We start from the raw sequence: 13,515 nt of genomic DNA on the forward strand, positions 1-13,515 counted from the left end.
CATTGAATTTGAACATTTTCTTTATGAAACTATTATTCATTTGCATTGATAAATGTGCTTTTAATGAAAAATGATTAAACACTAAAGAAAAGAATTGGAAACAATGTTTAACATATGAAATCGGTAATTCTAGCAAAGGGGAATTAAAATGATATCTTCTTGTGCTGATATTAAATGGATTCGATTCATTATCTTTTAGCATAAGAAAATTGGTGACTTTGATGGACACGTTCTTTTTATTAAGGCACGAGAATGTAAAGTATGCACAACACTTGGATTTTAAAGTAAGGCAAGGAGAGCACTGGAGAGTTTGAGAAATAGATAATTGATCACTAAAAATCTTAGAGACCAAGTTTTTTGGTGAGGTTTGTAATAAGCATAAGAAATGTATGGGAAAAACCAAGATGAAATAGCGCATCCGTGTCAAAACTTGCGAAACTTGCCAATAAATCAGTCAAAAACGATACAGAGAGCTTCAACCGCTTCTTCTTTTCGTCAGTTCATTTGTATAACTTTTACTGAAACGCGTTTTATTGTTATTGCGATCGGAAGATGTTCACAAAGCTGAAACGTAATGATTTTAATGAAAAGTGACAGAATGTTCCCTTATTTAAATTGTTAAAGAAGACGAAAAAAATGAAACAAAGAAAATGATATCGTTTAGCATCAAAGGATTTTTGAATAAAGAGCGCTCAAAAAGTTTGTTTCAACACAATTAACAGAACAACAGATTGAATTTTTCAATTTAAATAACCGCCAAGAGGACGATGGGCGAGATCAATTATTTAGCACCTTATGTAACGTCAAAACAAATATCACAGAGTCCATGGGAATTAGTTGATTTGCTCTTGTTTTATCAATAATGTTCTCCAAATTCTATTATTCAAAAAAATTATAAAGCAGACAATTAACTTTATTTATAATATTATTTGTTTCACTTTGGAAGCTTACGTGTTTTTATTGATGACCTTATTGTTCTAACTGAATGTGGACTTTCTACACCACTCTTAGTTATTGTTTCTTGACTTGAATACAACTGTTGATCAGACAACACGAGTGTATTCATAGGCGATCCAAGTCTTTTGAATGCCTCATCTTCTGTTAATGCTCCTTTAACTTGAGATGTTTCTCTTCCACAAGCAATACAATGAACAGCACCAACTGAAGTTGATGAAAAATCTGGGAAGTTCTCTAGAGCGAATTCTCGAATCATTGCAATTACATCGTTTGGTGTAAGTGAATCTGAGACTTTTCGTTTGATATGTGTTAGATCTTTTTTCATACTATACACCACTTCTTTTAGTGATTTAAGAAGGTTGTCAAGAGCTTCAGCGTCAATTTGGCTATCCTCATCAACAATTTTTTCATGCATTGCTTTTAGAAAACCTTGAAGTCTTGGAATGAGTTTATATGTGTATTCAACTGTTTCTTTAATTTCTTCAAATTTGGGCACTGGCGGTAAATCTGGTGAATCTCTCCAATCAGCAGTAAATTCAGGTTCGGGTGAAAGATCTGACAAGTCAAAAATTCGTTTTTCTACCTCAGATTGAAGCTTAGATAACGAGTTACGAAGATCAGCAAAATTACTGGTGATGAAATTTGTGGAATTTTTCATTGATTTTTCAAGTGTTTTATCAAGAGAAACTTGAGAACCAGAAACTTCACCATAAGCTGTGGCGATTGTAAGAATGTGTTTCTTGTTTTCATTAATTTCGTTTGTATGATTCTGTACGTTATTTTTTAATAAATTAATTTCATCTCTAATGTTTTTACCTGCGTTTTCTTGTCTGAGAGCTCTTAATTCTTGTTGGAGCAGTGCTAACTTGGAATTAGTGTTGTTAATATTATTTGTTAATTTTTGGTATAAATCATCTAATTTGTCATTAAAATCTTGTTCAAGTTCTTTAACTTTGTCATTAAATTCTTGTTTTAATTTATTATTTGCAATTTCTATTTCTTGGCGGGATGGTTTATCTCGTAAAAGTCTTTGTAATTCGAGAATCATTTCCTCGTGATGATCAAGTGTTTTTTTAATATTCCTAAAAGCATTTTTAAATCCGGAATCATCAAACGTGAACTTGAATAATTCTTCCATCTTTATTGCGCGCCACTTTTGATTTGATAACGTACATTATGTGTGGATCACAATGAAAAATGTGCTCGAGTAAACATTAATCGAAAGTATATTCTTTTTAATCATAAAAAATCACTACCATGTATATAGCTTAATGCTTTAAATAATTTCTTTTCTTTCTTGGTAAATTTAATCATCTTTTTTTCCAATTGATCAATGATTATATCATTAAAGACACGTTGCTTGACCACCAATTCATGTTCTATATCCTCAATATTAAAAAAAATTTAAAGTAGAATTATCTTGACTGTGTTGGCTTAAAAGGGGAAAAAGGGTAAATATCTCATTCAAATTTACAGCTGTAATGAGCCCATTCAAAAGTTAAACGACGAAACTACATTTTCATTTCTACCGAATCTGATCTTGCATATCTCATCATCTTTTCCCATAATTTTAGAAGGTACCTTTGCATTTAACATTTTATAGTTTTGCCTCAATTTCTAGCCTCATGAATAACTTCAGATTTAGCATCATAAATTTTATGTCATGCTTTTTGATGCAATTTTGAGAAAAATGGAACGGCTTTTTGTATAGAAACCGTTTTTATAGTGGAGAACGATTGAACTGAAACGCCATCTGAAAATCGATTTGCATTTAAAAAATTGTGTATGTTGTAAATTTAACCGACATTCCTCTGGATCATAAATGGCTTCAAATTTCGCTTACCCTGAGATGCTTGTAGATCTAGGGATATCCTATATCGAAGGCTTTGTTACGTCACTAAGTCAAGAAGAAACTACAAAGCTACGACAAGCTTTTGAAGATTATCTATTCGAAAAAATCAGTTACCGAGAGTGCCAACAAATCCTTAACAACATTGTAGGGAGAGACGACGCTTTGGCTCGCATCAGGGATATCATAAATATCCCAGATGAGCCACTCCCTTATCATGAAGAAAATGATTTGGACGATTCAATATCTTTGCGTAAAAAGACAAGAACATGGACATCACAAGAAGATCAAAGACTCCTCGCTGCAGTTGCTCGTTTTGGCCTTGATAATTGGCAAGCTATTGCTCAATTCTTAGGAAATGGAAGAAATAGAGCTCAATGCTCTCAAAGGTGGACTCGTGGCCTTAACCCCAAGATCTCAAAGAAAAACTGGGACTCTACCGAAGATGCAAAATTAATCAATTTAGTCAAACAATACGGTGATAAGGCTTGGACAAAGATAGCTGGGGTCATGGGAAACAGGAGTGACGTTCAGTGTCGTTACCGGTACAAACAACTTACTTATGATGAAAATGACCAAAACTTCGTACCTCATACAATATCACAAAGTAAATCATTCCACTGGAAGCAAAGTCCAACTCAAAGGTATACCAACAACAAACCATACAATTATATGCAATTAAAATCTCGTGGATTTTCTTCTGAACCCACTGCAGTTGGTGGACCACCCGAAAAACTATTTGATACATTCCCACTTCTTCCAATCAACATGGGCATACCACCACTTGTCAAGAAGACTGTTCCAGAAAAACAAGATCCAATAATTCTCCAAAACTTACCAGGCCAAAAAATCAAATGGGGGCCATGTGGTAATGATCAGCAACGTTTAGATGCCTTCCTCAGCCACTTTAAGTAAATTTCATGTTATACAATTTCATATTATCCAATTTCTTGGATTATTGAATTTATAACCAAACTTAACTCAAATCGCAAACTCATGTAAATAAAAGCATCTCTCAATATTTTTTAGATTTGCTTCGAGATTTTATTTGTCATTGGGCCAAAGATTTTAAATAGTTTACACATGTCAACAGGTGTCAATTTGAAAATATAAAATTTTATACCTTCTGAAAAATGTTTAATTTTATACAATTTTTGAAGCCATAACCGCCGGTTGACAACATATAAAACCCACAAAATTTTGCACAATTTTTATAAAATTATCAAAAATTATCGGTTTTAATTTTATAAATTTTTAACAAAATTTCTATTAATATTCTTTACAATGGTTCCAAGTCATCACAAGCGCAATTACCCATGAAGTTACCTAATGCTTCTTCATACAATCTTGCGATTTCATTTTGTGTTGGGACGAATTCCAAAGCTTTTATTACGATCATTTGTTCAGGCAATTGTTGGAAGTATTCGTCTTTATTATTTTCTTCTTTTTCTTTTTCTTCTATTTTCAATTTTTCTTGTTCTTCAATTTTCTTATTTTCTATTTCGCACTTTTTTATAGCATTTTTAAATATTTCATTTACGTCAATTTCATCGATTAATTCCAATTTCTTCAAATACGAATTTTCATTTTCATAAATCGAAAAATGTAATTTACGTAATAACACTTCGTATTCTTGGAACGGATGAATTTTTAACTTCTTAATATCATTTGATAATTTTTGGAATTTCTCAATTCCCATTATCGATTCATCATTCGGTAACATTGGTGGCAACAAATATAAATCATCAAATTCATCGAAATCAATGTTCGTATCGACAATATCAGTTAATTGTGGTGCGATCACTATAATAATTCTTGGGATTAAAACTATTTTTGGTATTTCGTCATTTTCTTTTATTACTGAAAAATCATTTTCATTATTTACATGTTTATTATATTCTTTTAAGTATAAATCAACGTAATAACTTCGTAAAAGTTTCTTTTCAGCTTTAACAATTGACGTAAATTCTTTTAAATATTTTGTTAATGAGTTTTCTTTCTTAAGGAGAAAAGACATTAATGAATAAAAAGGTAATATTTGTATCGAATGCCTTGCGATTTTAAGTAATGAAGTAAAGAATTCGCATATTATTGGTAAATGATCCTTATTAATTAATTGTAATATTTGTTTACATATTTCATGCATAACTGGATAAATATCAATATGTATAACATCATCATTAATAAATACTTTCGAAAGATATTCTTTAAAATGAATAATCTTTAAGTTCCTTTCTTCATTTTCACTATTCGGTTGAATTATTTGTAAAAATGCATTAATTGTTTTCTTCATTGTAATTACATCATTCGTATCTAAGTTAAATCGTCGGACATCTTTATTAAACACATACCACATCCATGGTAACAATGATAATAATGCGCAATACATACAATCAACGGAGTTACTAAATAATGGAGTATATTTAGTTTGGACCATATAATTTAATACTCGAATTACTTGTTTCCCAATTGTATCATTATGAATTTTATGTTTATATATAGTTTTAGCAATCCCTAAAAACTGATAATGCCATTGTGAATGAAATTTCCAAAACTCATTAAGTGTAAAAGCTTCTTCATCAAATTCAACTTCTCCATTTAATACGATAAAACATTTCGGCTTTGTTAAATAATATTCTAAAATATCTAATGATCGTTCATATATATAATGATTCTTAAATCCTAAACATTCAATAGCAATCCAAAATATTGATGAATTTGGTGTGTTTAAACTTTCGGCCATTGATCTTAAGTTAGATAACATTGAAGAGATATATATTAAATAAGGCTTTTGATCATTAGTTTCTTTAGATGCAATAATAATATTACCTAATGATCGTGCGCATAATGCGATAATTAATGAATTAGTAATCATTGGATGTGCCATTAAACTCATTGAAGCTCTTTTTAAGTCATTACAACTTAAACCCCAACAAAGTAATTCATAAGCAAATTCATTTGAAAAATTGGAATTTGTTTCAGAAAAGTTTTCTTCTTCTTCTTCCTCTTCTTCTTCATAAATGTTTTCTTCTTTAAATGTTAATATTTGATCGAAAGAATCTAAAAACAAATAAATTGTATCAGCTACTGCTGAACTTTTATATAATACTTCATAATAAGTACAATTTGTTTTATTCATTGTGAAGATATGTTTTAATGAATCATAATCATGTTTTAATTGTGGGTCATCTGATATAAAAGGATCAAGTTCTTGAATAATTTGTTTATTTAACATGATGATTTTATGATAATATTTATCCGAAAACACAATAGAAAATGCAAATATAATTGATAAATGATTCATAAATGGTCGTATTGAATCATGACATAAGATAGATAAACATGAGATTATAAATGAATAAAGATTATCCAAATTCTTTGGATGTTTTGAGATAGAATTATTAAAAAAATATATGAACTTTAACGTGGAACATAAATATGATAAAACTAATTCATCATGAACACTATATAAATAACGCATTAATAAAAATAAATCTTTATGATGTTCAGAAGTTTCTGCAACTTCTAATAAACATAAAATGATAGGTTCGAAATTATGTATATTCTTTCCAAACATTAATGAATGCCAAACTAAGAAATATGGTGAACTAAAGTTATCAGATGAGAAACTAAAACTATTTAAAAGTTGATCTATAAATGAGAAACAACTAAATCGTATAAATATATATTCCGAGTTTTTACATATTTTTCGTGTTTGTGTATTAAAATCAATTAATTTAAACCATGGAATTAATACTGTTAAAGTTTTCTCAATTATTTCTTCTGGGAAATCAATTAAATATTTCATTGCTGTCGATAATAATTGTTCCATACAAAACGAAAAATAATTTGCTAAAGATTCCGATAATAAAGTAATTGTCGATAATTCAACAGATGAAAATGATTGACCAAAATCTTTACAAATGTTTAAAAATATTTGGAAAATAGGTTGAATAGTTTCTATTCGACCTTCATTATAAAACAATGATATTAAAGGTACTAATGTACCTAAAGTTATAAATGCTTCATCTTTTAATGAATTATTATAACGAATCATTGATAATAAACAACAAAAAATAAAAGTACCTGAATTCTCATATATTACTTGAATTCGAGTTGAATTTTTATCGATTTTATGAAGTTCTGTCCATTGTTGTTTCTTAAAGACATCACCAATATCTAATTCAACATCAGTATTTGAGAATCTAAAAAAATATGAAATCGCATGTAAAAATGGTGATCCGTCAAGTTTTAATGAATAATTTAAATAACGTGGAAACATTTCCGCGAAATTATGTTTTAATAAGTTTTGTAATATTGATGGAGTAAATCGGATAAAATGTTTCATTTGATGGATAAAATATTCATCGAAAAATGATGAAACATTTGGTAAATTATAACATGCTAAATATTTCGAAAATGCTTTCATTGATATTGATTTAAAATTAATATCTTTATTATATAACGTCAAATTAAATAATGGCGAATATAATGAATTTAATTTTGAGATTTCTTTAATTCCTGTTTTAGGTACAGCATTTCGTGAAGGGAAACATTCATTTTCTGGTTGTTCATATTTTAATTCGAAGAAATCAAATAATTTATAAGTAATAGTACAAAAGTCAGTTAAAAGTAATAAATTTTCTTTTACAATTGTAGTTTGTTCTTTAGTTAAATAAGTTTGCATTTCTTTAAATAACAAATTCTTATTTAAAAATGAATTATAAAGTCGTAAATAAATATTAGAGAAGATATCAATTATTTCATTATTATTCATAATCTTATTAAAGTCATGACTCCAAATAATAATTCGTAATAATAAACATATTGTTGTATCTTTATAATTATCATAAACTTTATCAATCAAATAAATTAACTTACGAAATGATATAATAGGTAATGGTACATACATAATTAATAATGACGAATAAAATTCATCATAAAATTGTTCAGTAGTTTTAATGAATTGTGTTAATATTCGTTCATCTAATTCATTACTTTCTGTCGATCCTGTCATTGCACCTAAAAATGTTAATACATTAATTGAATATAACTTACTTGTAGCTTTAGAAAAGTTTTGTGACGTTTGTACTAATGATAATGACATATCTTTTAAGTTCTCTAATGTATCATTAGTAAAATCATTGACTGCTGATGATGCTATTGAAGCTAATGTTAATTGCCATAATGTTACGTAATCAGAAACACACATAAGTTCTAAACCAAATGGTATATTCGGTAATGATGGTGGTGCTTCTAATAATTTAAATGGATGATCTTCGAAAAATTGTAAAAACTTCATCGGAAATAATTGGCGATTAATATCAATGAATTGCGTAAGTTTGGTATAGCCAACTGTTGATAAAGCTTCCATTAAACGTAATGAAGTACGACGAATAACAGGATGTACTGCACAAAAACCTAATAATGCAATAGAGTTTAAATATTTGAAATGTTCTTGTTTGATTTCATATAATTTTGGTGAATAATGTAAGACACTAATTATTCGGCGTATCAAATGAATAAATGTATGATGTTGCTTAAATGATAATATCGAAAAAAGAGGATAAATGTCATATAAAGCATCGAATAAAATGATGGGAAATAACGGATCTACTAAAATCATGATTTGTGACCATGTGAGTAAAAATGAAGCTGAGATAGGTTCATTACATAAAATCATCGTTAGCAATGTTTTGCCTTTCGCTTTTGTATCTAAAAGTGATTCATTTAAAAATGGCGCTAATTTTAATAATTGGACTTCATAGTCTTGGGAAAGAGAATAAGGCTTTTCAAAAATTAACGCACTTGGGCTTTTAATGGGTTCAGTGCCAGTGACTTCTGAGAAGAAATTAGCCCAAGGCGCAACTTCCTCATTCGTGGAGGTTTTGTCGGTTTTCTTGTCAATCGAAAAAATGTCGATTTTATGGAAATTGGAAATTACTGAAAGCGCTTCAAGATTAGTTGGGAAACCACATTGAAGATTAGAGTTACGATATGATGGGGGAATGAAAATGGATTGAAAATAAATTGAGACTAATGGAGCACATATTGTGGTTTCATCAATAAAACGAAGTTCAAGGTTTGAGTTGGAGTTAAAAATATCATTGATAAGAGAAATAACATGACTACGTACTTTTTGAAGTGATTTACCAAATGGAGTCGAAAGATCATCAGAAGAATTTGGTCCAAAAAATGTAAACTTGTGTGTCTTGTCATGCCATACATCATTGCGTTGTGATAATGGTGAATGTAAAAGAAATCCTGAAAAAGGATCTAAAATAATTGATAGAAGTTTACAATAAAGAATTTTAACTGTGGGATTTTCTGATTCAATTAACTTGGGTAACAGATCATCAACAAAATGAACAAAATCATAAGATGCTATTTGTGCTAAAAATCTTGCTGTAAGTGTAATATCCTGCTTGAATAATTTGATTTTATCAATGATTGTACAAAAAAGATTGTCATATATCTCAATGCTTGCCTTAGGATGAACAAATTGATAAGATTCACCAGGAAGAGATGTTTCTTTAGTTTGACATCCGCTTATTCTCGATAATAAATCTTTAAGTCTTGACATAGCTGAGTTTTCATCTTTTAAGTATTTATTTGGGAATGAAATATCTTCGTTCATCTGTTTAGGCCGAAATGTTATGTGAAAAAGGATAATGACCGTTTAAATTTTCCATCAATAATCATTTCTTTTATGAAAAATTTTTAATCAATGGATATATTGTATAAATTATCTTCAGGAAAAATCACTGGGTTAGTTCTCATGAGATAGTAATACTTGAAATTTTAAAAATATATTGCTTTTACCTAATTTTGATGTTTTGTTGGTTCTTACGGATAAGTAAACGGTCGTTCCCGTACGTTATCTGTTGATGCACAAAAACGATTCGAATTTCCTTAAATCTAATAATCGAAATGAAAAAAAGTAAAAACAATTTAAAAATATCAAAGAGTTCGAGATTTATTAATGAATTGTATCGCATTTCCATTGAATGTACTCTTATTGATTATAACCATTGATCATTTTCTTTAATGATAAAATCATTAAATTTTTGATTGATAATTTCAATGTTACCTTCTGATGTACTTTTTGATTTCGTTTTAGTTTTTGTAGCTAATATTCGTTTTTGATTTCCGTGAATTAAAAAGACAACAATTCCGATTATAAGTAAAATGATTGCTACTGCGCCACATATAATACCAATCAAAGCGCCTTGTGGAAATGCATCATTTTTGTGTAGCTCGTTTGGTAGTATAGTAAAGAAATCAGAGTAATATATATAAAATGACGAATATTGACTGAGTATATATTCATAAATAACGAATTTGGAATAAATATAATAATATGATGAACCAAATCGTGTGATTGTAATTGATTTGGTGAAAATCGTTTTTGAAATAATCGTTTGTGTAACAGAATGTGTGAGAATTATCGTGTGAATAAATGTTCCTCCAAATTGTAATGTATCAGAAAATGCGTTTAATTCTGTAAAAGTATTTGATTTAGTAAATGTATTTGACTTGGAAAAAGTATATGATTGTGAATATTTATTTGATTTAGATAATGTATTTGACTTGGAAAAAGTATTTGAATGTGAATATGTATTTGATTTAGAAAATGTATTTGATTTGGAAAAAGTGTTTGAATGTGAATATGTATGTGATTTAGAAAATGTATTTGATATAGTGAATTGATTGGATTCAGTAAAGGTATTAGATATAGAATATGGATTAGATTTGGTGAATATAAATGATGGTGTAGGAATATGTGTTGGAATTGGCAGACATCCATCAATAATTGATCCTTTGGCTGCTATCAGTGTGTCAAATTTTTCACTCTTGTATGAATTCAATGTCATAACATAATTTGTGCTAACACCCAAAAAAACATTTGACCCAAATGTTGGCTCTTCATTTCCATAAAAATATATACAACGAAGGTTTGAGCATCCAAAAAATGCATAGGTTTCGATAGATGTAACAGATGATGGTAATGTGATATCTTCTAAAGAAATACATTGGCTAAATGCATTACTTTCAATTTTTGTTACTTTTTCTTTTATAGTTATTGATTTTAAATAAAAGCAACTTTCAAAAGTAGAATTTGCAATAATGGTGAGAGAATTTGGTATTTCAATGTTTGTTAATAATGAACATAATATAAATGCACCAGCTCCAATTGAGTTTACATTATCACCGAAGTTAATTTCGCTGAATGATTTGCATAACATAAATGCATAATTTCCGATCGTTTTTACATTTCTACCAATTGTAATTCTTTCCAAACTTGAAGAAGCAAATGCATAATCCCCAATAGAAGTAACAGTATCGCCAATTCTCACTGAAATTAATGAAGTCCAGAGATAAAAATCCTTATCTTGAATTGCAGTGACACCACTAATGATATTAACATATAACGTTGTGTATTGCCAATTCTTTCTTTCATTATATTCATTAAAAGAAGTAATGTTAAGGGTTCCTAAATAAAACTCTTCAAATGTTTGTGTAAAAAAAAGAGTAAATAAAAGAAAAAGATTTTTTTGATTAATTTTTTCTTTCTTGTTAAAAATCTGAAAAATTAATTTAATGTTAAAAAAAGCAACAAAAAATAAAATAGTTGGAATAATTTTAAAAGATAAAACATCGAAAAAAATTTGGGCGTATCTTAAATCATCTTTGAAAGGATTAGAGGAGATAAAAAATCTCAAATAATAGGAGATATCAAAGAAAACCTGTGTTATTGGAGATTGTTGCTGCGCCAATAGAATAAAAAAAGTTTTAGGCAAAATGAAATGTTTTTGGTTCAACATGCTTGGTCGTGAATTATTTGAGAAGCATTTGACTTTATTCTTCTGAATTCCACGTGGAATTCTTAACATCGATAGAATCACAGTGACAGTCATTTATATACTTTACACCAATTAACCGCAATCCATTGTTGTAGGGATTTCATCCAAATTTATCGGAGCGCGGGGATCCGAAAGTGTACTTTGTTTAGATAAAAATCGCTTAAAATTCGTATGTTTATTAAAAACAGATGAAATTTAATCAATATTTGGTAGAATCATTAATTTTAGCAAAAAATTTTAAAAACCATTGATTAACGGAATAAAATAACACACAGGGGTAACATCAAGAATGTGTGTTCTAAAAAATATTCGAATCGAAAAAAAATTCTTTCCTTTGAATATTTTTAATGAATTCTTAAATTCTAAGAAACAAATCAAAAAATAATGGCTTCTAGCACAACGGAAAGTGGTTGATGTAAGGAATTTTTACAAAGTCATATGATGGGATGAACTAAAAATTTTTATTAATCTTCTGAATACTCTGGATAAACAAGTGGGTACATTTGAGCCATGTAAGTGCATGCCCACATAATGAAAGCCATTACTATAAGAATTACTGTGAAATTGACTGCATAACAAGTTTGTCCCTTTCTGAATGCAATAGCAACAATTGCTGCTCCAAGAAAAGCAACACCTATGAAAATAAGTGTTCCTATAAGAAGTCCATTTAAAGGTGGTTCAGGCCAACCCATTTATTGGAAAGAAATCTGGGTTACGATACTGAAAAGTGACAACGCTGAAATGCTTTTTGCAAAAAGTTATCAACAATAAAAACACACTATAAACACTTTCATAGCAAAATAATAAATGTATATAGTTTCGATTAAAATTACATGAAACTTCATATTTTTTAATAAGAATACGAAATTTTTTTATCTATTTTTGTTATAACATATTTAAATAAAACGGTTTCAACCAAATGAACGATCGTTTCAAATCAGAAAATCAATTTTTTTCATTTTCCAATAAACTAAATTTAAAAAATATAAATAAAAAAGTATACACATTCTATTCAATGAAATTATCTTAACCAAATTTTGTTATCTTATTTTTTTATTAGCAATCTCCAAAATTTCAAAATGCTTTTTTGGGCTTTAGGATTAAATACAGAAGTTCAAATTAAAAAAATATATAGAACTAATAATAGTCAATATCAATTTATATAATATTTCTATAGTTTTCATTCTGTTTTTAAGTTATACAAGATTTTCTATATCTATAGACCAGAGCAAAAATTCAAAAATCTGTGTTTGCAATTTTTTATAGTTTATATGTGTTATAAAAATCATAATTCTTGAAACAATTTATTCATTATTGAAGGCTCTAAACGAAGAAAAAAAAAACAACTTTTTGAATTAATTTTGCGGTTACAAATCCATCAAGATTCGTTCCTCCACAAGTAAGAGATACTCACAACAAGGAATCACAAAATTAAACAGAAGATAAAAACATTTTAAACATTTTTCCAACAATACTTGTATATACTGGTTTAGATGTGGTTAATTGGTACATCCAGTCTTTTCTTAGATGACCTATTGTGTATTGTATCGTACACGAATTTAAATGGAAAGTGACTAAATTCAAAGGAAATTTTAAAATAATTATTATATCTTAATAAAAATTTGTCTACTGTTCTTATATGTTAAAATCTGATATGTATTAAATACATTACAAATAATTTTAAAATTAAAAAGAAATCTATAAGAGGGAAAGTTGGTTGACCATTTAAGTTTCATATTTTAAAATGAATGGGCCAAAGTAATAATTAGAAACAAAAAAGGAAATGATTATAGTGTTCAGTGCGCCACAAATTCCAATATATATTTTGTTTTATTCAAATATTTA

The 13,515-nt window shown here is 28.4% G+C and overlaps 2 protein-coding genes across 2 annotated transcripts; one reads left to right on the forward strand and one right to left on the reverse strand.

The window, feature by feature from the left end:
- Positions 1–934: 934 nt before the first annotated feature.
- Positions 935–2,005, reverse strand: GO595_005183 (uncharacterized protein; the record flags this gene model as incomplete). Its single annotated transcript, XM_067918397.1, has 1 exon — positions 935–2,005. One exon carries the CDS (start codon positions 2,003–2,005, stop codon positions 935–937), a length of 1,071 nt encoding a protein of 356 aa, XP_067774733.1.
- A 774-nt stretch (positions 2,006–2,779) lies between these two features.
- On the forward strand, positions 2,780–3,721 carry GO595_005184 (Myb-like DNA-binding domain containing protein; the record flags this gene model as incomplete). The annotated part of the gene is made up of 1 exon (XM_067918398.1): positions 2,780–3,721. One exon carries the CDS (start codon positions 2,780–2,782, stop codon positions 3,719–3,721), a length of 942 nt encoding a protein of 313 aa, XP_067774734.1.
- Between the last annotated feature and the right edge of the window lie 9,794 nt (positions 3,722–13,515).

The sequence above is a fragment of the Histomonas meleagridis genome, assembly GCF_020186115.1.
Source record: "Histomonas meleagridis strain 2922-C6/04-10x chromosome Unknown contig_32, whole genome shotgun sequence".
In the NCBI taxonomy this organism is placed as follows: Eukaryota; Parabasalia; order Tritrichomonadida; family Dientamoebidae; genus Histomonas; species Histomonas meleagridis.